We start from the raw sequence: 24,675 nt of genomic DNA, 5'->3' as shown, positions 1-24,675 counted from the left end.
TAATTTGTTCTGCCATCAGGTCAAACTGGGAGGAGAAGCCCCAAACTCCAGTGTAATCCACATAGCCAAGGGCAGTGATGGCAGCAGTGGCAGCTGGAAGAATGTTGGTGGCAAGTGTGGAACCAAATGCCACCTTCTGGATTTTGCCAACTCAGAGCGGCCACTGGTGGTCAACTTTGGCTCAGCTACCTGACCACCGTTCACAAGCCAGCTGTCAGCCTTCAGCAAGCTGGTGGAGGAGTTCTCTGGTGTGGCTGACTTTCTGTTGGTCTACATCGATGAAGCTCACCCATCGGATGGCTGGGCTGCGCCTGGAATCTCTCCCTCTTCATTCGAAGTTAAGAAACACAGAAGCCAGGAAGAGAGATGTGCAGCTGCTCACCAGCTCCTAGAGCACTTCTCCTTGCCACCTCAGTGCCAAGTGGTGGCTGACTGCATGGACAACAATGCCAATGTGGCCTATGGAGTTTCATTTGAGCGAGTATGCATTGTGCAGAGACAAAAAATTGCCTATCTGGGGGGCAAAGGCCCCTTTTTCTACAACCTTCAAGAGGTCCGGCTTTGGCTGGAACAAAACTTCAGCAAAAGATGAAATCCATTCTTCACAGGAGTTATGTCAACAGATGTATCCCTTTAAGGTGATGCAAAAGGGAAAAAAACCGAAAACATATGCTAGTTTGAATAAAATCTTTCAGCTGATTGCAGGAGAACACATTTGATAACAATGTCAAGTGAATGTTAACTAGGAAAAGAAAACAAAACAAAAATCTAGCTCCACAGAAACATTGTCAAGGGAAAAAAATCCCACTCCTGCTCTTGCTATGGGACAGAAGAGGTGAACAGGCTTCTCCAAAAAGGTGCTGCTGTCAAGCAGGTAGGGTGGTTAGATAAGACCTGTTTCCCAGAAGCCCCAGTCCTGGGGTGAGGCAGAGAATGTGTTTCTGCTTGGAAGGCATTCCAGGGAAAGGCAATGCTATACATTTCATCAGAAACACTTCTTTATGCCCCTGTGGCCAATGCAAGGAACCTGGGAGGAGCAGGGGGTTTGCAATTACTTTGCATACCAATGGCAGTGCAGTGTGTGGTGATTTTCCTCTCTTGGTAGAAAACATTGTTCAGAGACTTCAGGAACCACATGCGATGCATGGCACAGGCAGACTGGCTGCTCAGAGCAAGATGAACCTTTGTCTGCTGGTATTTGTTCTCTCTGTGGACACCTCTGCACAGTATATTAACTATGTAATGCTACCTTAAATGTTTGTATCCAGTGTGCAGGCCTGTGCCTGCTGAGAAAGGTGTTAAGTTCTATGGAGTTGGACCAAAAAGACAATGGTGATCAAATAAGCCCATTACCATTTGAAAACTGAAATACCTGGACTAATTATAACACAACATTGAGAACCATCTAGAGCATGCATCATGAGACAAAACTCAGCTGATGCCAACCAAACCCTTGGTTCTGAGAGCTGACAACACACATTTATCGACGTTCTCTGGTTCTCATCTCTGTTTCTTTACCCACTTTCATCTCTTTCTGTCTAGCAATAGCTTAAAGGTAATTTCACTTTTAGTTTTTAAAAAACGCCAACTTTTTTTTTTTTTTTTTTTAAATGTGAGATAATTACCTTGCATTACCTTGTATTTTGGGGATGGGGGAACTTATGCACAATTTTACCTCATTGAAATGGAAAACTATCCTGTCATTTATCCTGTTAAATGTAGTCATGGTGACTTTCACTGTCTTAGATATCTGAACCTAGTTTATAGCTATGTTAATCTGAAAGTTAAGTCATTTGCAGCCTTAGAATTGATTAGCTGCAGTTCTGCTACTGGATGAGCCGATAGTCTGTTTTGCTCATGTTCTTGAAAACCTTCCCAGAAGAGAAACAGGGAGGACGAATAGTTTGAATTAATGTGAGTGTAAAAGGTGGCAGAATTTTCATATGAATGAATATGAGGAATGGATTGTTATGTTTAAAGAGCTACTGTGAACTTAGAGTACACATTAAGTTAAGGTATTTCAAAAACTAAAATTATTTAATCAAGTCTGATGAAAAGGCAGATTTACAATGAGCTAACCTGTTAGAGCTGACAAATGAAAACCCATATGGAGATGGACTATCCAAGTTTTTTCTCATCTTTGGCAGAAAAATGAAACAGATAGAGTAAGTGGCAAAAATCAAATTAGTTCTTTACTTTGTCATCCTGCCCATCATCAGGAATATGATGTGTTGATACTGACATAGGAAAGAATAGAAAATACTAAGTGTTTCAATTTTCACAATGCCCATTATTAGCGTGCATTTCCTCTAGCTTGGCTGTTGGTCAACTTAGCCAATGTAGGAGGAATTTGGAAATGTGTTTTCAAGCACAGATCTGAAATAATGACAGTAACATGGGTAATTTCTCCTGTACTCAGGTTCATGCTTCCCATTCTTCTCACATTTTCCTCCACACACTGTTAAACATAGACACACATGCACTTACACAGTTGGTAATGTGCATTGGAGAAGGGTGTGAAGAGTGGTCCTCAGATCTCCTAGCGAACCCCACTTCTCAGAAGGTCTGTGTCTCTCTATGTGTGCATTTATATATGCATCCATATGTATATAATACATTTTAATGTATGGGTATACATATGCATGCACATATAAATGGTGTCTAAGACCACTAGTAATAATTATCCTGTCCTACCATTCATTAACGTTACTGTAAATCATTGCTCAATGTGGAAGATCGTTGCAGATCTTCATGACTAACTGGGATATATAACTGAATTTTTAAAACCTATTATCATAGAAACAGTAACATAACCAGACTACATGGTTTATTTAATCCAGTGTCCTACCTCTGACTGTATCAGATGCTTCAGGGGAAGGTGCAATAATTTTTAACATACAGAACTTTTATTAGCTTCAGCCCGTACTACTTTTGCCTCATCTAAAGTGATTGTTGATGTCTCATCCCTCATGGGAGGCTGATTCTGGGTTTTGAGATATAAATATTTTGTGAGGTGGGGATTACTAAAATAAAAAAAAATCCCATTTAAGTTCAAAGAAAACCAAATGAAAACAGAATTTTTCTTTCATATTTAAATCAGCTGCTTTTCAATGTCATTCTCATCTCTTGCTGTTATATATGCTAAACCACTAAGCATAAGCGATCCCAATTTTTCTTCTGTATGTTGGTCATTATGTAATCTAAATAGAAATTTGCATACCTTTTGTGTGTTTAAGACAAACAATAACTCATATTCTTATACTGGTTCATACTCTTTTCTTGTCTCTGAATCTCTTATGTTTTTACTATACTTTCCTTTTACTCAGGTGAGTAAAGATGTAGACATTAATCCAAGTGAAAATCTGTACTGATATACCCAGCACAGCATCTTTTCCTTATTATATTCTATTCTTCAGTCATCTGAAAAATTTTTAATCCATAGTGACTCCATAGCCTTTGTAAAACTTAAACCAGTAAGTCTTTTCTTCTTTTCCTCATTATACTGTTGAAGTCTGAACTGTTTATATGGGAAATGCTAGCCAAATGTTTAACACAGCTGTTGAAACATATCTTTAGTTCAGAGGAAAGAGCTGGAATTAGTAATTCAGTTTGTTAATACCCATTTGCATATCTAAAGTTACAATTATTTTTCAAGTCCATTCTCTCCTTTTGAATTTTGTTATTTTGCTTTGTAATTCATAGATGCCTCTTCATCACAAAGTATACAGGAATTATAAAATTGGCTCCTGTAAATGGGAAAAACACATTGATTTTCCACAAATAAAAATACACAATAACTTCATTTCTTTCTTGGCAACATGTATGACTGTCCTGCCCAAAATTTAAAGATATTCCAGCCTCACTGATTACCAAGACAGAAATACATTTTGCAGAACCTTGGGTTCCTTCAGAAAACTTCTGGTTAGAAAGCAGGGCTTTCTTCTTTACTAGATATCGATTTTACTACCTTGCTAGCCTTGTCTAGTCTGCTGTGAGACTGTATTTGCTTCTGTGTCATTCTCACTGTGTCAGGGCACTATATCCTATTGCTTGAGGTGCTCCAGTGTGACATACATGTTGAGCAACAGCTCACAAAAGAGGTGCCTGAACACATTCTTGAAGGCTGCTGTATATAATAGAGACCCCAATACTCTGTCTCAACATTAGTATGGGAAACTTACAGTATTTTTCATTTTGAGCAACATAAAAAGCTATTCTGGGCTATAATTCTATACTTTCTGTGCTTAGCATCTGTATTTAGCACTGTATAAAAGGAATGTAAAACATTTTGTGCAGATGAGAAACTATAGCATTTTGCTCTTGTGTAGACAATGACATAAATTTAAGGCAGCACGAAAACATGCCCCATCTATTAAAAATAAGAAAATCTATTACTAAATATGTTGTTGAACAACTGTCTGAACACTTTGAGAAACAAAATGCAGTGATTTTTAGGAGGGTGATCTTGGTGGGCAAACCTACAACACTTCTCAAAAAGGTATTTGTGCTATGCATCCAGGTGTGTGCAGAGGGAAGTTATGTTTCTGCATGTGTGAAAGTGGCTTTTCTGTGATGTGGAGTATAGATTTAAGAGTTTTTAAGGCTTTCATTCAGTACTATAACCAAAGCAATAGGAGGTGTCAGGTAGGGAATATTGGCCAGTTTTGTGCAACTCGCCACCACGTCTGTAACAAATCCATCATCAGCTGGGCCCAGCTTGGAGTCTTCAGTGAAGAGAGATTGGGGTGAGGCAGGGGAGGCTTGTGTGCTTATGAAGGTCGCTAACAAAAGAGTGATTAACTCAGTTAGCGTTCAGATGCCCTCACACTGGCACTCCTCTGTGCACCTTCGTGTGTCTGTGTTTGAAAGAGCTGTCTCTGGGTCTGTTCATTACATCGCCGTGGTGTAGGTGCCTGTGTGTACTATGTGTGTGTCATTGTTTAAATGACAAAAATACACTGCAGGAGAGCCAGCAAAATTTTGTTACAATATGGTGCTCCATGAAATGTGCTTTCTAGATTTGTTTTTCTGGTATTATAATAAATGATAAAGGAAAATTTACCTCTTTTGTGTTTTATTCTGATTGCTAATACACAGTGGAATCTTGACATTTGACCAAGGAAACTTAGAACTATATTTAATACAAAACCCTATGCCACCCTGACTAGATCTTAAGTAATACAAGCAAAGTCCTTTATAAGTGGTGGAACTAATTTACTATCTGATTACTCTCAACTTTTGAGAAAGGTAAAGGGGAGGGAAAACAGAGAGCTACAAGGACAGTAGTTAAGTCTGCACAGAGTTGCACTGTTCAAAAAAAAAAAGTTCTAGAAGAAAGCATGCCAAGCTGTATACAGCACATGAAACCTGGGCAAATTGGTTATGAATGCACCAGCTATAAATGCCACTCCCATTTCAATGTCCAGTCAAAAGATCAAAAATAAAGTTGGAATTACAGCTGAATAGCTGCTACAGGAAAAAAAATCATATGAAAAATGTGCAGCAGCTTTTTAAACAAACACCTTGTGATTTAATTGTATTTTAGAAATTCCCTCTTCTTTGTCATCTTTTGTTACAATAAATTTTATAGGACCCTGCATCTAAAAACTGCTTGTGAATATAGGTGAGAAAGAACAAAATAAATCAAAAGGAAGACCACAAATAAGGTTATTTCATCTAGTTCCCCAAACAGAGATGTTCATTGCAGTATACTTTATAGCCCTTGAAACAATCAAATAAATAACTCTCTCTAGATTATCTAGTTCACATCACAAAAGTAACCCCCAAAATTACTGAAATTGTGAGAATTTTCCTGTAGTCTGGTTGTTAGTGATTATGACCATTATATCATTTGTTGCAATAAGGAGCTACTCTGTACTCTGGAAGAAATAAAAATGCCCTTCAGGTATTTTTATTCAGGTCTTGCTTCCTATTTCCCAGCTGTGTAAATCAGGTGAAGGCAGATGTGATGAAATAACAGTTTTATTAGAAAATATAAACATTAATAAATAACTTGTTAACAAAAATTAGACACTGGATACTCCTAAATATTTTTAAGAGTGTTTTGGTTTTTTTTTCTGGAATATATGATGTCCATGGTAGAAACAAACAAACAAACAAACAAACAAGAAAATAGATTCTCTATGGAACTTTATCTCAAGATGATTGACTACTGCTCAAAATCTTACTTTCTAGCAGAATTTCTGAGGCATAATAAACCTTTCGCAAAGAGTCTTCAAACAAAGGACCTAAATTTTGGTTAGAAACATTGATTACAGCTGAGAAAACTCAGTGTATTTGCCTGTGTGCTTCTAATGTTCATGTTAGTGAATCAACGAGCTTAAATGTGTCTTAGAGGGCTAATGTGAAATGGAAACACATTGAATGGGCATCCTGTTCAAATCCTTAAGGCCTAAGGATTTGTAGGTCTTGTTATGTCATTTGACTAGAAAAGGATAATACAATTTAGGTCATGTATATGAAACATATGAATATATCAAAAGTTTTAGTTGTCTCTAAGTGCCTGTTATATACAATTAAAGAAGTAGCAGGCAGGGAAAATGCTCTTTTAAAGTCAGTATTTCCCATATTTTCCATATGTGTATTTTTGTTTTCCATAGAAAAGTTACTGTAACTTAGGTATTGGTTAGGTGTGCAGGTAATAGGAGGGGAAGTTTTCCTAAAAGACTTATTTTCTTTGGGAATTTATCAGGTTTTGATGTTCTTTAACACCATTCTTTTTTCTTATATCCTTCCTGCACCTGATTTCCCATATTTCTTGAACCTGATGATGTTTCCCCCATTCAGTCTTTGGTTTTTTGGAGTTTTGTTAAGGCTACAAGAATAGCTGAGGTCTTCATTTCAAGTATGATGTCAGGATGTCAGTTGTCAGAAGGTCAAGTAAGGTATGGGAAAATACAGTATTTTGTTCTGCTTATCTGTGTATTCTCAGAGAACATCATTTGCATGGGCTTGTTCTCAACCACAGTTTTCTGCATGCCAGCTCGCAGAGCTAAAACTGGCTTTCTGGACAGATTATAACAACACAAAAAGGCTTTCTGCAGACTGGGAATGAACATACAGGTTTTCAGCTGAACCTCAGCTATCAGAGTTTGTATTTCCCTATGTCTGCCAACCTTTTATAAAAACTCATAACATGCAGAGTGAGGGTTTCTTCTCCTATACATTAGACCTCAGCAGATATCTTATGAGACAAGTCTTTCTGAGGTTTTCTCAGAGATTCACAGGAAATTAGACCAATCCTTCCGAATGAGAAATTGGTAGACTAGACCTGGATATGAAAACGCTGCATAAGAAAGGAAATCTTGTAGCTGATTCTGCTATGGAAGGCGCAGCAGATTTTGGCTAGCTGCAGAAATTGTTTCTTAAATGATCCTTGCAGATCTTCACAGACAGGCTCAACAGCAGTGCTAAAACTGCCCACAGTAGTTCATGTAAAGACTGAACACACCTAATGGAAAATAACACAACTTTGTCAGCTGTGCTTCTCAAAGCACCTGAAAAACAGAAGTACATCTCTACTACATATTAATTTGATAACAGCCAGGCTGGATGCCTGACTGAAAGTGCATGTAAGCATTACAGCTATTTTCTCAGGATATTTCTCTTGCCTGTCACCAACATCAGTGTACCTCAGTATAATGCTGCTTCTCTGTTGTCCAATACCATGGCAAATAGTCCAGTATCACACCCAGTTCCTCCTGAGTAGATTGCACTGACCTCTTAATTTAGTCTGTGTGACACTGGTGCTGAGCTGAAGTTCAGGTCATCCCGTTTTTCATTTTTTATATTTCCAAGTCAACAGATCTACAAGTTTCCCAGCAGTATTTTCAGTAGTGGAAGTATACAGTAGGGGAGGTTGGAGAGAAGAAAAGTTCAACAGATTTTTTTTATTCCAATCAAACTTATTATTTAATGTTGATCACAAGAGTTATCTCATTATATGTTTAGTTCTGTATGAAAATCTTGATTGTATTTACTTAGAACATCAAATTTTAACTTCAATGGAACTTTCAATATCTGAAAAGAAATTTCACAAGACACAAGTATTTTTTTCATGTTTCAGAAACTGTAACTGGAACAAAATCAGAAGATACTCCTTAAAGTTCATGATGGCTGCTTAGAGTTTTTTCTGTGAGTTGTTAAGGGAAGCATAAAAATAATCACTGTCTGTATCATAATCCGTGTCGATGTGAGGCAAAAGGAAGATTTTCAGGCCACATGGCAGTCCTTTGTGGCTTCTAAAGCATTCCTTGATGTTATTGCCTCTGTTTTGGAGTGGATCACCACTCCTTGAGAAAAAGCCTGCTGGGGTGGCCCAGTGGTGAGATGAGATTTTTTCTTTAAAGGACAGAATTTCCATTTAACTGACCACTTCAGAGCAACAACAGGAAGAAAAAAAGTTCATGAGAACTAGGTAAGTTTCCATTCCCAAACTGACTGCGGAGGAGGAAGATCTTCCTGTTGCGTTTATACTGTTTTAATCAATTTCATGTTTTCTCCCACTACAGAAATGAATGTGCTGCTTCAGTGATATGAACATTTACAATGCCAAAGTAGCCCAGGCTACTTGAATCTTTTTGTGGCCCCTCCCTCCTCCTCCTTTCTTTGTTTGGGGCCAGGTAAATAGATAAGTCATTACTGAGATTACTGCAGCCTGGGTCATTACCTAGAATACCATCTGCCAGTATTTTGTCAAGCTTCCTTCTTTTAAAAAGCCATTAGATTACATCTGACATTGGTTTATGATCATCAGATATACCACTTCACTTGACAGATAAGTAGGAACCTAACTATTTTTTTTAATTGGGACTACTACCATATGTTGTAACTCATGATATATTTAATCACTGATCATGCTCTAATTAAATGTATCTTAAACCTCTTTGTCTTGTCAATAGAAAAAGAAACCAGATTATGGTACTTTGATGTGGCTTCGGGTTTACAACAGACATATTTTCTTTGACATGCAATAAAGAATTAAATTTGAAAATATATATATGTTATCAAGATATAGCATGCATGCAGGTTTACTTCTGATATTTGGAGAAAAAGAATTGTTGTGTAAAGTTAGTGATACTTAAATTTTGAAGAAAAATTCGGAAGTAGTATTAGTATTTTTATTAAGGAAAAGGGCTTTCACATACTGTCTTAAAGGTTTTTGTGTACATTTGTTGGAATACCTATTTTGAATAGGATATTCCTGTTAAGTGTGTAAGTGCGCTTAGACTATGTAATTTTTACTTTTAACAGAATGAAAGGAAACAGTGCTAAGTTTGAAACTTAAAGACAGTTTTGTATCGCCCTCTTTTTATTTTTCCTATTTTAGTGTGTTAAAAGAAATGCAGTGGAGTGTTCTGAGGATAACTCTATCAGAAATTTAGTCACTACATACTACTTAGTTTGTTTTCTGACTCCTGGCAGCCTGAAGCAGAGATGCACATGAGTCACAACAGAATGCAACAATCAGTGTCTCCTTCAGGGCAGTTTGTAAGTTTACAAATAAGTCCATCATGTGTTTAAAATTTCTTAAGCATTTATGGGCTTAAAAAAATTAAATGTGGTTAACCTAAATACAACTGATATAATAGGACTTCACAGTTCATACTTTCCATTATTCATCACTCTCTTTTGAAACATAATCTTCTGTGAATTTTTTTCCTCAGAAACATTCCAACCATGAACTCTTTCCAAAGTTGTTGGGTTTTTTGTTATTGCTTTTTTATTTCTTTTGTGGAAAATGTCAAGACATTTTACATTGCTATTTCAGAATGTGGTAAAGAATAGAGATACATCCACACAGAGACACACAGACGCGTATTTTTCCCATGGTAAAAAAAAGAAGACATGATCACACTTAAACAAAAGGAGATGGCCATACTAAGCATGAGTGATTTTTTACCTGATATATTGTACATAAAAGCTCTGAAATAGAAATCTTCAGGAAAATTAACACTCATGTAAGCTGTTGAATACCTGCAGATGAGAATTTTTTTCTGAGAGAGCAGCCACATAATGCAAACTGTAATGGTACTTTCCACAGGCTAGGACTTTATCAGCTTTCTAATCATAAGGATGAAAGCATTGATGAGCATGGAGGATGACTTCTTTAAAGGAAGTATTCCATAAGAAGCCAGAGCCTGTTAAAATAAATATGGAAAATATGTGCCACATAGTGTGTCTCTATTTTCAGAAGATTTTTCTTGCCATGGGTGAATCAATTCTGCAGCCAGCCAAACTTTCATTATACTATCTATCTAGTAATTTCTGTAGAATCTTGCTGAAACTAACTTTTTTTCCTTCTCTGTCTTCCCTCCATCCCTAAATGGGAAAATTTGACAGAATATGAAGGAATGAGTGAAAGAAAGGAAAATCCTACAAGTGAATATCTCCTCCATTAGAGTTCATGAACTCTGGCTCCAGTGGTATACAGTAACCCTACAGCCTCGCATGATTGTTACCCTAACTGAACATACTAAAGAAATGAGAATGTCTTATACACTGAGTAGTGTGTTTTTACAATCTACACACTCAAAGTGTAATATTTAAGGAGGACATTGTACCACTGACATTTTAGACAAGGAAAGATTTAAGTAATTGTGAAAAAGTTAAGACAAGTAACCTATAAACGACAAAATTTTCAGAAAACTCATCTGACATCGTTATCATAAACGTAACTATATATCAGTCTGGATTTTTAGCAACAATATTTTAGTGATTAATCAAGAATACTAACATGATTAGCTAGCATTAAATAATTGCATTTCAGTGAGATGTAAACAATTTTATTATTTTTATTATTTTTGCAAAAAGTTTGTCTGAACCTTTAAAAAACTTTTAAACTTAAAAGTGTGAGCACAGAGATAATATTCAGAAAAAAAAAGGTAAGAAAAAACCAGAAAATATATTATTTTTATTGGCAGAAGTCATCAAAATGGCATAGCTTTACTTGCCTTGTTCTTGCCTTCAACCACTTGGAGTTTGTGTTGGTCGGCAGTTTAGGAGGAGGGAAAGCAGGAGAGAGGACCAAAGAAGAGAGACAGCCTTGGGATCAGCAGTATAACAGTAGAATGTTTAAAGAAATTAGTCCTTTCTTTACCTTAAATAATTGAATGCCGGACTCCACAGACTTGTTCCTGAATCTTTGGAATGTCTCCTTTAAAAACAAATCATTGCCTTTGTAAAGGGCAGCTGTCCAAGCGTTTGTCAAAAGATCAGACCTTTGTGCACACACACACACACAAAACAATATCTGAGCATGCCCTAAGTGGGTTAGCCATTACAAAACACATCAGACTTCATATACCTATCTCACATAGAAGAGTAGGTTTGGGAAAACAGTAAAGGAACTGTTTTTACTGTTTCTATAATACATTAAAAGGATTTTGTACAGCTTTTTTTTTGTGTCATTGGTTGGTATCAGTGAGAGGACAAGAACACTCGGCTGATTGATTTTTGTTCATATTGTTCCAACACTGTCGCAGTCAGAGGTCCAGCCCTTCTAGGTCATCTTGTTGCAAGGTGACACAGGACTACTTGGTGGATGCAGAACTGGCTGGACAGCCTCACACAAAGACTCAATGGCTCCTTGTATATGTAGAGCCCAGTGACAAGTGGTGTCCCTCAGGGCTAGGTACTGGGGCCAGTAATGTTTGATATCTCTGGTGGGATTGAGTGCACCCTCAGTAAGGTTGCTGACAGCACCAAGGTGAGTGGTGCAGTTGGCACATGGAAGGGAAGGGGTGCCATCCAGAGGGACCTTGACATGCTTGAGAGGTGGGCAGATGCAAACCTCATGAAGTTCAACAATGCAAAGTACAAGGTCCTGCAACTGGGTCACAGCAATCCCAGACAAACCTACAGGTTGGGCAGAGAAGTGATTGAGAGCAGGCCCATGGAAAAAGGCTTCAGGGTGATGGTTGATGAAAAACTCAACATGAGCCCTCAGTGTGTGCTCACAGCCTGGAAAGCCAACCCAACCCTGGGCTGCATCAAAAGAGGTGAGACCAGCAGGATGACAGTGGTGATTCTGCTCCTCTACCCTGCCCTTGTGAGCCCCCCTCGGATACAGAATAGAGCTCTGGAGCCTCCAACAGGGAGGACATGGACCTGTTGGAGCAAGCCCAGAGGAGTGTCATAAAGGTGGTAAGAGGACAGGAGCACTTCCCCTATGAAGACAGGCTGAGAAATTTGGGGCTGTTCACCCTAGAAAAGAGAAGGCTGCTTAGAGATCTCATAGCAGCATTCCAGTATCTGAAGGGGGCCTACAGGGAGGCTGGAGAGAGACTTCTTGTCAGGAACTGTAGTGATAGGACAAGGAGCAATGGGTGCAAACTGAAAGAGGGGAGATTTAGGCTAGTGTTAGGAAGAAAATCTTTACTGTGAGGCACTGAAACAGGTTGCCCAGGGAGGCTGTGGATGCTCCAACCCAGGCAATGTTCAAGGCCACGTTAGATGTCGTGGGAGGTGTCCCTGCCCATGGCAGGGGCATCTGGGACTAGATGATCTCTGCAGTCCCTTACAACACTTAACATTCTACAATTCTCTGATTCTAGAGAGAATTCCCTGGAGAACAGCTTCTAGGGCTTTCTCCATTTCAGTTTTAAGTGATGAGACACGTAACTACTTTCCATTAGTATTTATAAGTTCCGTTACCTTCATATGAAGGTTTTTTTGTTTTTTGGGTTTTTTTCTGTTGGATAAAGGTTTCTTTCCTTTTTTTGAATTTTCTGAGACACCCAATCTCCCTTATTATTAACTAAAAATCATGCAAACAAACCACAGGCCTTTATCCAGGCTTTCATCCAACCCAATTCTCCCACATTTCCTGTTTCCCAGCCCTTTCCTTTAAACCTTAGACCACACTGACTAGTTCAAAATCTATTTTAAAAAATCACTTACATATAAATAAGGTTTATTATTTAAATAGAGTAGTCGTAGGATTTTGAAGATCCCAGGTGGGAAAATCAATAGCTGACTTTCTGTCTTGGTCTTTTCTAAATAGATATTTGTAAATATAATTGAGGTCTTTTTGCTTGGGATGCATACAAGATGACATTTTGTGGTAGTCTATTCTCTGTTTAAAGAAGAAAAAAATGTGTGTTAAAGTTGCTGTGTAGGTCTTTGAAGGAAACTGGTAATTCAGATAATTTATACTAAACACTCACTGAATGTATACTAAACAATGTATATTAAATACTTACTGAATATCTTGTTATGCTGTGGAAGTTACTTGTAGAGTGTTAGTTGATACTGGTAACATTTACAATAAGAATTCAGCTTTTTGGGCTTATTTCTATAAAAGATGAGAATCTTTTGTCTCCACCACCTCTTCAATATTATTCAGGGAAGGAAGGGAAATGTAGCTCTTCCTTTGGATGACATTTTTATTTAAAAATAATTTTTTATTTCTGTCAACACCACATAGTTTCTATTTCATTTCTAGTTCTTCCAGATCTGACATTATTCCTGGACAGTTCTTTATGCATTAATGTAATTATGGATCTCTACCTTTCATGAAAAAGGCACAGGTAGGCCTTGCTGCTTAAGCAGCATTCTGATCCATGGGCATTTTTCTAAGAGTTTGGGTTTGGGTTTTTTTCTGAATAGCTAGGCAGCTGCAGGATGTCAGATGATCAGTGGCCCAGCAGCTGGAGCCGTGCTCTCTGAATTGGTATTGCACTAGAGATCCTCTGACACATGTCTGGAGGCTGCTGCCAGGTTGGGCCTCGGTGACCCTGGGCACTGCTGAATTTGTGCTAAGCTTGCACAAGAGGAGTGGTATTTCCCCACTCTCTTTCAGAGTATTAGTTTGCGCAAATCTCTTTTTCTTCCTTGCATTTGCCCAGCTCTTGCCAGGCAGGGACTCGGTCCTGCATATTAGAACTGCAGTCCTGGCACTCTGGGCTTTCATGTGAGGCTCGGGCACGGACTGGCTCTCCTGTGGCAGGGTGATCAGAGGACAGCTCTGACAAGCCATGCCGAGTGCTGCCTGGCTGGCACGTGCTGAGCTGCGTGTGGAAAAAGGGTCAGATCCAGTGGAATTGGCACAGCTCTAACCCAGACTTAGACAAACAGTGCATCAATGTGCCAGTGAAGGGAAAACTTACCAAGTATCTAACCTATGGCTTAAAAACAAATGGTACTATCAGAACCTGTGTTCACATATAGGGAACAAAGTACTGTCTTTTTTTTGTTGGCCCTCAGTTTTTAAGGCCTACAGATTTCACTGGTTTTTAACTGACTCTTGTGAAACTGCCTTACAATGCTTCTTTTTAAAAAAAAAAAAATTAAAATTCTGGACACAATATGTTCAAACATTACTATCCTTTACTCCTTACCCTAAAACACGTGCACATCCGTACATTAAAAGGCACTTCATGCTCTTTGTATGTTAAGGGGCTGAATTTCTAATGAGCTCAGTTCCCATACAGTTAATTTCATAATGATCAGATTCCCAGAAGAGGCCGACTTGCCAGTTTTGTGAACTGGTATAAATGGGACTGAGATTCTGCCATTAGTATTTTGGGAGCTCTCTGAGTATGCAAAATATGAGAGCTTTGCTTTATTGCTATATCAAACAAACACTAAGCCAAAATCAAAAATATTTGGAAATTATGTTAGAGGAACCTTGGTTTCAGATGACAGGCATTAAGGAAAAGCCCCTAGACTTATTCTTGTCTTCCTTAATACAGGTTAATTCTTCTTGCTTGTCTTTGAATGGCAGCAGGCTCTGGACCAGTCCCTTTTCTTGTTTATGCACTGGCTGAGATGCAGATTAGAAGAAATTCAAAGCAAATATCTTCAGATCTGTTAAACCCTTGCCTTCCCCTGGGATTTGTCATTCAGTGAATGCCCTCTCTTTGAGCTCTCCCCCAAAAAACTGAATTCCTTGTTCAGTACACGAAAGTTGTGGGCTGTTGTTTTTTACTGAAGAGATAAGGGGGAGCTCATACCTAGCCAACAAAAAATACCTGCTTGTATTAACCTAGACCTGATCTGTCTTCTGCTGGTTTTGGTAAGTAAAAAGATATGTGTATGCATAAGTTGGAACAAACAAGACATCCTCAGATACTAATGATTTGGGGTTGTTAGACCAAGTAGAGCTGTGCAGTTCAACACAGAGGAGCACATGCTCCTTGATGCTGGTCAGCTTTGGGAAAAGACTTGATCTTTGACTCGTTGCTTGTGGCTGGGCCGGTGATGATTTTCAAGACAGAAGAAAAGTTATGAAAGAAAGTGGATTTTCACAGTAAAATGTCAATCACAGCATTAGCAAAGTTGAGAATGGAGAGTCTAAGACGTCTTTGCAAATGAAACCCCTGGAATTCTACAAACCTACTCTAGTCTGTCTGATACTCTATGAGGCCAGAAATAACATGCTCAGTTCATTTAGCACTCAGTTTTTCTCTTATTTAATAATAGTGTTATTTGAGAGGAAAAACCCTCCCACCTTTCTTAATTTACCAAATAATTACTAATTGCTAAATTAAGCCTGAAGCAGGTGTAAATTTACACTGCCCTGACACTGCAGGCACCAAAGGACTCTGATTCCTATACTAGAGCTTCCAGCTGAGAGCTTGGCTGTGGAGCTGCCTCTACAGAAACATACAAGAGGCTTTATTTTAAAATATTTTTTCTACATAAAGGTCTGGATGCAGTGCAAGGTATGTGCTCTTGAAAAAGACTTAGGGAGAGGGGGTGGTAGTAGATATCTTTTGGGCTTATGGTTTCTTTCAAATCTGAAAAGCCACATTGCTTATGCCAAATCAATTCCAGACAATATGATGGCCAGGACCAGAAAGTTTAAAGACAATAGAAGCTTTTACTTATTTTCATATGCATTGTCCCACAGCTTATTTCTACTGTATTCTGTAAGAGAACTTTTTTTTTTAAGCTCAAATATATTGGTAATTTCAGTGCTGATGATCCTGCCCCTGTTCTGCCCCTTCTAGGGAGCTAAAATAACAGTCTTTAAAACAACATTTGGCATTCAAGCACATATCCCACAACAAAGATGATAGTCACTTATCATCTCTTGTATCAGGCTGACTGCCCTCGAAAGTTTTCAGCTCAAATCTCTGATGGTCATGGCCTGGGGTGTATCACAGACTTCCTGGCTTTTCCCTCAGGGTTATTGCAACAGTTGGGCTGTGAAGGAACACTGAGGTAGTGCGAAACGGTTCTGGGGTATGACTTCTTTGCAGCTGGTACTTAAGTTTGGAAATTGTGTGTGAGAAGACTTGGTAATGTGGCTGCAGTTAAATGAGTGCTTTTCCTCCTAAAGAGTGGACTACGCTGAGATAGTTGTTAACTCGGAGAGTTCCTAAAGGCCTTTAAAAATCTGGGTGACTTGATTTGCATTAGCTAATATTCTGAATATGTATACTAGAAAAACCTGAGCACAGAATAAATCACTAGGGATTTTGTCAAGGGTAAACAATGAATTAGTTGTAGGGACTAATTACATCTCACCTCTTAATTCGTGAGCAATTAGAAAATCATACTGTCTTACAAAATAATTCCCATGCCTTTCTTTATTCCTCCACACTATTTTCCCATAGATCTTGAAAACTCAAGGGTGGACATGCTGTTTTCCAGTCTTTAGTCAAGATTTGCAGAGAGTCAGCTGTGCAGTTAATTTCTGTCCTTGTTCTGAGACAGTTAGTAGCTGTTTAGCCTGGAGTGCCAAATAGCTCTGGGGCAAAGTAATCGGTCTCCATGCATGGTTCGTAACTAATACTATTGTAATACAGAAGAAACGTGAAGCACTGAATGTTTCTTTCAAATTCTATGGCACTCAAGCAAGTAGGATCCGTTTGAGACATGCCAGCTTCTTAATCCGAGTCTACATGATAAATATGAAATAGTAGGCTGGGACTGGCAAAGATATCTCTTGCCTTCCCCTTATGATATAGTGCTTTCACACTTGCAGAGAAAGAAATTTCTATACTATCACACATCTGCCATAGAGAGGGGATTATTTTCCCCCCTCTGTTGTCAACACAAAAAAAGGATCAAAAATCAAAGGGTAAAGACACTTTCAGATTTGTGTGTTCAAATTGAGGTTCTGCCTTTTCTTCAGCTGGTTAAACTCTGTGATTTGCTCTTTGGAGTTTCTCAGTGTCAGTTTATTAATGTATGTTTTCACAAGGGAAAAAAGGCAGGAAATGCACAGCTGAAATTACAGTTGTTTGACCTAGTTTGTGAAGTCCTAGGCTGTGAGTTTGTCAGCCTCTCAAGTCCAGCTCTGTGAGAGGAGTCACCTTTAAGACGTGTTAGTTGTTCGTGTTGTGTTTGATTTATGAGAGAAGATTCTAAATTTGGTTTAGTTTTGAGATGCTGAAATCGAAAGATGCTAACAGACTGAAAAAATTGTGTGACATGAATACCAAGAAGAGAGAGGTCAGGGGAAAGGAAATATATAGGAGGGTAGGCAGGATGAATATAAGCAAAGGAAAACTGAGATGAAATATCATAAGAAAAATGCTGAAATTAAGATGTGTTCAGCTGAGTTGCAAGTACATTTGCATAATCGTAGCCCTTTAGGACAGCCAATATTAGAATAGAAATACACCAGAAACCTACCTATATATCTGTAGACTAGCTAAAGAATCTACATGCATTTTAAAGCACTTCTCACTGCACTACTAGAAAAGGGATTGGGAGGGCAACCTGCTGAGCCAGGGAAATGGTTTACATGGTCTATGTACTCATTCTGAACAAAAAGTCTGGAGCCCAGTTCTCTTGCTTTATCAGATCACCATGAGCACTTTGCCATTCAAATAAGTGGGATTTCCTCAGAACACATCCTTATAAAACTTTTCTTTAACTCTTTCTACCTAATGTTTCCACATAATTTTACAGCTATCTGAACTTAATCTAGATTTTCAGATCCTCAAAGATCCCTAAAGCTAGCTGACCTGAAGGAAAGTGGCACCACCCCTTCTTCCTTTGCCTTGTAGAAAGCACTTATAGGTCATCATACTGCAAAGCTGAAATACCACTTGGTTTTCCTGTGTAAACCTGAGGTATATGTTAAGCCTGATGTATCTTTTATAATGAGGGTTTAACTTTTCTGCATTGTATCTAGTGTGGGCAATAGAATTAAAGTTAGCTCCAGTACTAGCGTGCTAATTTTCTTTTAATTGTTATTTCAGTTGCCTACAAAATAGTGGCTTTAAGCACTGAGGAGAAAGTAAATTTGCGTCCTTTCCAGCTTTGGAGAGTCAACAGATTTGTTAGGCTTGAGTAATTTTATTTTGTTAAAGTTATTAAAGCTAACAGGCAGAATTCAGCCATTACCAAGGTTTTGTATAATACTTTTATTCCCTTACACACTGCCAGTTGCACATAGACCTAATCTAAGGTGGCCCAGCTTCTGGAGTCTGTAGACTGAATTAGCTGAAAAAGACTTAAGACACATTACCCAAATGTCAGGCTTTTTTTAGATGGTAAGTCATCCTTGCAGTTTAAGGCCACAAATGGATCCAGACAAACATCCCTGAACTGGAGAAGAAATATGGATACAAATTTTGAAACTAATATTTTTCTCTACTGGAAAAGAACCCCCTAATTTTCTATTTATCCTGTTCCTCCTTTCCCTAACAAAGCAGTATTTTTCTGATCATGTGAATTTTATTTACTGACTACCAAGTAATTGCATGGTGAGTAATTGGATGGCTCTGCAGGGCTGGAAATGGAATGCTGACTGCTTAACCTGTAGGTGAGTATTCCAGCCCTGTGCTGTCCCAGCAGTGAGGGCAGATTGCTCCCAAATGCCGGCTAAGTGACATGGTGGGATTCAGCCCAGTGGAGTCAAGTGTGTGCTTCACAAGGAACCACTTAGCTCTGCTGGCAGCCTTGGGAAAGGAGCAGGACAGAACGCTTCTTAGGAAGAATGTCTCCCACTGACTACCTTTTGTCTGGACAGACTGTATCTTTGGCTATCTGAGAACACAGAAGTGCTTGTAGTAATCGAAATCTCAATTTGTTCATGCTGAGTACCTGCCGAGCTCTGTTATCTTTCACTGACACTAGATGAAAATTAAATATTTGATTTAGCTGCAGGATCTTAAGTAACTGCCTGAATCACTGCTGGAAAAGTAAATAAGATTTTAAAAGAAAATTTGTAGCACAGGAACTGCCAGAAGGAAGCAGTACTCAGCACCAGTTTAGTTGAAAGAGGGGAACAATTCCTGCCATTTTTCAGCAGTGGATCTTTTCTTTGTGACCCAGCAGCAGTTGATTAGTTACCCTGAGCTGTTGTAATCTGCACCAGGTCCCACTAAAATCCCTGGGTTTTTTGCTTAAGAAGAATGGTGAAAAATGAAGCCCAGCTGTTACAATATAGAAACCTACAAGAGCAAATCTTGCCCAGCACAGAGAGGCCTTTTATTTATATGGATAGAGTTTTTTCTACTTTTCTTTTCATTTTCTTTATTTTTTTTAAACCCCATGGAGTTTTCGCTCCTATAGTTTCTTGCAAATCTTCTCCCCGTTGTTGCTGGGAGATTTAAAACAAACAGCCAAACAACCAAGAGCATTTAATGAACTCTGAATTTGCTTGCTATTAACTGAGAGAATTTCTAGGTTTCCCACTTCCCCAACTGGCCTAAAATCACAAAAACAACCTCATCTTATTATAATCCTGTTTCACAACTGCTTAATTCCACTTTAGACTGGATTTTTCTTACTTAGCTCTCATTTTTCCCCTATTACACATGTATCCACTCTTCCTCTGTCACAAACAAGCTTGTTCACACACCCCCACACATCCATGCTCACATACACCAGGAGTGGTTTACAGCTCAATTTGAAAGATGTTTCTTAACAACAACAAAAAAAGCTTTCATTGTTTCTGATGTGGAGCACAACTAACAAAACAAAGGAAACCAGAGTGGGCAGTAAAACTCTTGGGGTGTGCAAGCTCAGTTGTGGGAAATGCGATGTTAAGTTTTCTTATTCTAAAACCCACTAATGCCTCTCACAGAACTCAAAAGAACATTTTGTTTGCTTAAAAAGTAAAAAAAAAAAAAAAAAAAAAATCGGATGACTTCGTTATATGGGATTTATTTGGATTCTTTCTTTTTTTTAACTAGGAAAGTTTGTAGGAAAACAGGATATTTGTCTCTGAAGACATTGTCTGCTACTTATTTCCTGCATAAACTTCCTGCTGTTGCTACTTCAGAAACTACTGTCTAATACACTTGTGTCCCAGGCCTTTAACTCTGTCACTGTGCACTTCGTCCCCAGACCGTGGACTTCCAGAACTAATTCATCCTCCATAGCACCCCTGCCCTTAATTTCTTTAGCATCCACTGGGTCATGTGACAAGTTTTTCCTCACTTATTCTTTCCTTGAATAATAATTTTGTTCACCTCTTCCTCAAATTTCCTCACGTGCCATCCTTCACAGTACTTAAATTTCAATCATCTGCTGAAGCCTGTGGAGAGAAGGTCCTTGCTTTTGTGGATGTTTCAGCACTGTCTCACTGCACACAGAAAACACCCACAGCCTTCCAAATATCCCTGGAAATTTGATTTTCTGGATTTTTTGACTCTGTATCCATTCCTTTCATCCTCTAATTAGTACACTTGTTATGAGCTTACTTTACTCTCTGGAGTGTGGTAGTACCATGCCAAAACTCTTTTTTTTTTTTTTTTTTTTTTTTTAAATGCCTTTTTCTTCCATCAGGCCAGATTACACAGTCAGCTGTGTATTCAAAGGTCAATGTAAAAAACCTTATAAAAGTATCGACCAGTCTGGAAGCTAGTTGTTATTTTTGTGATGCCCAGGTGACACAATGATTAAACTGATTAAGCCATAAATGATGAGGACATCAACTTCTGTCAGTTCAGCTCCTGGAATAGCCCTCCAGCCCCCAGTCTCCCAGTGTTCTGGATAAATGTGCTCTGAGTTCGTTGTAAAACGCCAGGTCAATGGACGGCCGAGTACTCAAACAAAGCAGAGTGTCCTGACCACGTGCAAAGCCAGCCCTCCTGCCTGTGCTGCCACAGGTGAAATCAAGGCAAGGAAATGCGAGCAGCTGGCAGACCTACAGCAGATGTCATCTCAGTTTGTGATGAAGGTGAGCTGTTCCTCTACACAGGTGACATTCTTTCCACTTTTGCCTGGCGATTTGCCTGGCTGCTCTTCACTACTTATTATCCAGATAGTCTCAAGTCTGATATAATTTGTTCTGGAAAAAGTTTCTATCCAGTTCTTTCTAGAACGTAATCACAGGGCAACAGCTTCAAAGTGAAGTCTTGACTGTATCCAGCACTACCTACTGTGCCTACGCTAATGACCCCAACAAATGAAGCTAAACATTGAGAGCATTTGAAGAGTGTGACAAGCGTGGATGGTTGCAGTGGTAGTGACTTGCTTATTACTTTATGTCACACCCAGGAACACTGCACACCAGCTTTCTGCCATCTGACTGGCATGCCAGGACTTGGAGCCAAAACTTAGTCCTAGCTGTTAAAGGACCTGATTACCTGGGAAATGCTCCTGTTTTTGCAGTGTCACATACCCAGAGCTGGTGACGAGGGAGCTGAAGTGGGAGTGCGTCAAGACGACGTTTGTGGCAGCACACTCTGCAGCACAGCCTGCGTTGGCTCACTCGCTAGGCAACCTCTGAATGCTGCCTTTCTCAAGTGTTTGGGAGGAGGTGAGCTGATCTCCTTTTGAGTATGGCTAGAACAGAGCAGCTCTGATTCTGAATCATTATTCTGCCACTGATTAATTAATAATGGGGACAGTTTATTCATTAACTGAACTTGTCTCTCTTCTCTGCTTTAATTTGGAAAAAGCAATTAAATACTTGGGTTGATGAACCAGAGTGTAAATACACAAACAGCTAGTCCCAAAGCCCTGTGCCTTTCTTTATATAAGGAGGGTGTTAACACCTGTTTACCTATAAGGTAAACTTCCTGCAACTCTCCTATTAGAGCTTGTAGGGATGAGCCCGTGGAGAATGAGCAGCGTGGGGGCAGTGTTGGCACCCAGACACAACAGAAGCTGGGCTTGGGCTAAGAGCAGTGTGCAGATACAGCTGGTGCATAAGGTCCTGCCTGGATTTAGCAGTTGCTATGCATCTGTGGAGCTAGTAATGGTGCACAACAACCTTGCATGGAAGGAATTTAATTTCATTTTAAAAATCTTTATGAAAGTCCTCTTTGTAAATGCAGCTACTTGTACTTGCTGCAGTCGCAGAGAAGATTTTTTGCTGTGTATGCAAAGATCACTAGATGCATCACTGGTGTATGTCTGCCTTCTGGATGGAAGGCAACAACCTTTATCATTTCCTGTGAACTTTATGGCCTTGTGGTCTCTTGCCCCTCTCCAACTCCTAGCACTCAGAAAGGATGAGAAAAACACTACCAGATGAATGAGCAACTGGTGTAATCCTGCTGAGACAGGATACCACTTTCAAGTTGCACGTGATTGAAATTCGTGATGATTTCCACCCTTCTGGGGATCTGCTGGCCAGCTATAGGCAAAAAGTGATTCTGGGTTTGAGATATCTTGGCAGCTGGAAGGATAAGGCTCTTGAGTGGTCATTAACTGATGCAGACAGACAGAAGCAAACAGAAAGCAACTCAAGGGGAGTGAGATACGTTATTTTCTTTGAATTTATTCTTTAGCTGCTGTTTCTTATCATGGTCCACTGATTCTGTAGTTGATTTTGTAGTTTCTTTGCAAGCTTGGGTTTCATTTTTTCAGGAGTGAGTTCAAATACTTAGTCTTGGCCTTGAACTCTAATGTGACAGATTAAGCACCTTCATTACAATTATGACCAGACATTTTCTATTCCCAAAGACTTTTCCTGTCTCTTTTTCATTGATGTCTGGAAGAGCTTAGTAACAGCCAAGGGAGTTAACAACTGATCTACTTACTTCTTCAGTGCTTGGTGAGATGAGCTTGTGAAACTGCAGACTTGTTTCACTGTTATGTATTAATGGTTAAGAGTGTGGTAGCACCTGGAAGAGAAGGCAAGAATACAAACTAGGCCTCCACCTGACAAATGCCCTCCTTGTTTGCTGGACAAATGTGTGACAAAGGAAAAGAAGTAAGCCAGAAAGAGATGGAGGTACAGAGGGAGACAGCAGCAAAGATGGGGATGGATGCTGAATAACCCTGTCTTCCAGTCTCTTCCATAAGCCTTTTTCTCTTCAACTCTTTTAGAGAGGATCTTGTAACCAATCAAATTAGAAATGGGGGGTAAAGACTGAGCATGCAGTGGGAGAAAGTTGCACCTTGAAACCTCAAGATACTTCTCTTCTGTCCTGTGAAGAGGGATTGCTACAGGAGTGATGTCAGGATATTGATTGGTCTCAGAGAACCTGTACAAAAGGGTAGCAGATGAAGGATCTGAATCTCAGTGACACTTCTGTGTCTGACGTAGCTCAGAGAAAAATGGATTATCTAATTACAGGAGGGTTTCAATTACACAAATTGGTGGTGCAATGTGTAGTCAAAAGCCTGTATGGAACAGGTCCTTCAGATTGCTGAGCATGCTTTCAAGACAAGATATTAAGGATAAATGAAACATGATTCAAAACTGTCTTGTAAAGATGCACTATGGCTATCTTGTCATGAGGCAAATGAAGTTTGTAAATGGGCAAGCAGTGCATTGACGCTGGTCTTTCTAAGACTCTCACTAAGAATTATTTTGACTTGTGACAGCCACAACCTGAAGTAATAAAATGAACTTAAACCTGACCCTGCATGCAGCCTATGAAAATCTCTCTTCTGCCAGAAAAAATACTTTCAGATGTCTCTCCTAGGGCAATTGATTATTGAAAAGCTGGTGACATACCATCTGCATAAGGTATGATGTTTCTCTTGGATCTCCTCTTCCTATCCTCTATATTTATCCAGCAGACAGCAGCAGTGCTGCATGTTCCCTCTTACCCTGGAAATCCACTGGGTAGAATAAGCAGAGGGAGTGAGTAAAGGGAAACTTGAGGTCTAACTGGGCAATTTGACCTAAGGAAAATACAGAATAAATGTTTGTCATAGAGCCTGCATGTTAATGATCAACCAGAGTTGAGAAAATATCAAGCTCAACAGTCATCAGGTGTGACAAACTCCTGTAAGAAAGGAATTCAAGCCCTTACTTTATTAGGATCAGTTCCAGACCAGGATTTAGGCATCATGGATTTCAGTAGAGGAATTCCTTCCCTCCTCCCCAATTCAAAAATTTGGTTACAGCACATGAATATAAGGGCTGACTTCAGATCATTGCGTAATGAATTTAGGTGTCTAAGAATAGCAGTCACACCGAATGGAGGGGATGAGAGATAGTCTGATCTAGCCAACTGGCAGTGTGATGAGACCTCTCTCTATATTGCCTGGGTTTAGAAAGTGATCTCAGAGGTGGCATTTTGAAATAGAGATTCAGCTTCGGAAACTGCTTCTGGCAAATAAATGCCTGGCCTGTATGTTTTAGGCAAAAGCTGCTATTTTTTCATAAAACTTGTTTGAAGGAGGAGCCTTCAACAATCCTTGTTTCATACCTAGATTACTCATTCAGGAAATGTTAAGATGAGTATAGACCTTTTGCCGGCAATGATGCCATAAATAACTCTCAAATGGGAAAATTCTGCATTTCTTGAGCCTCAGTCACTGTGCACAGATTCATTGGAAAGC

General features: G+C 39.2%; 2 protein-coding genes across 3 annotated transcripts in view; both read left to right on the top strand.

The window, feature by feature from the left end:
* CEP128 (centrosomal protein 128) overlaps positions 1–108 on the top strand; it is a 209,145-nt gene extending 209,037 nt beyond the window's left edge. The window contains exon 26 of the mRNA XM_088167434.1: positions 20–108. The gene's annotated coding sequence lies outside the window, so the exon portion shown is untranslated. The remainder of the gene's footprint in view (positions 1–19) is intronic.
* DIO2 (iodothyronine deiodinase 2) overlaps positions 1–5,061 on the top strand; it is a 97,237-nt gene extending 92,176 nt beyond the window's left edge. For both annotated transcript variants that reach the window (XM_088167435.1, XM_014869830.2), the window contains one exon: positions 20–5,061. In XM_088167435.1, coding sequence (XP_088023561.1) covers positions 20–637 — 618 coding nt within the window. In that variant the 3' untranslated portion in view covers positions 638–5,061. The remainder of the gene's footprint in view (positions 1–19) is intronic.
* Positions 5,062–24,675: the final 19,614 nt, after the last annotated feature.

This window comes from Sturnus vulgaris, chromosome 6 (genome assembly GCF_052056855.1).
Source record: "Sturnus vulgaris isolate bStuVul1 chromosome 6, bStuVul1.hap1, whole genome shotgun sequence".
In the NCBI taxonomy this organism is placed as follows: domain Eukaryota; kingdom Metazoa; phylum Chordata; class Aves; order Passeriformes; family Sturnidae; genus Sturnus; species Sturnus vulgaris.
The sequence above is the reverse complement of the archived record's forward strand: the minus strand, read 5'-3'. Positions and strand labels throughout refer to the sequence as shown.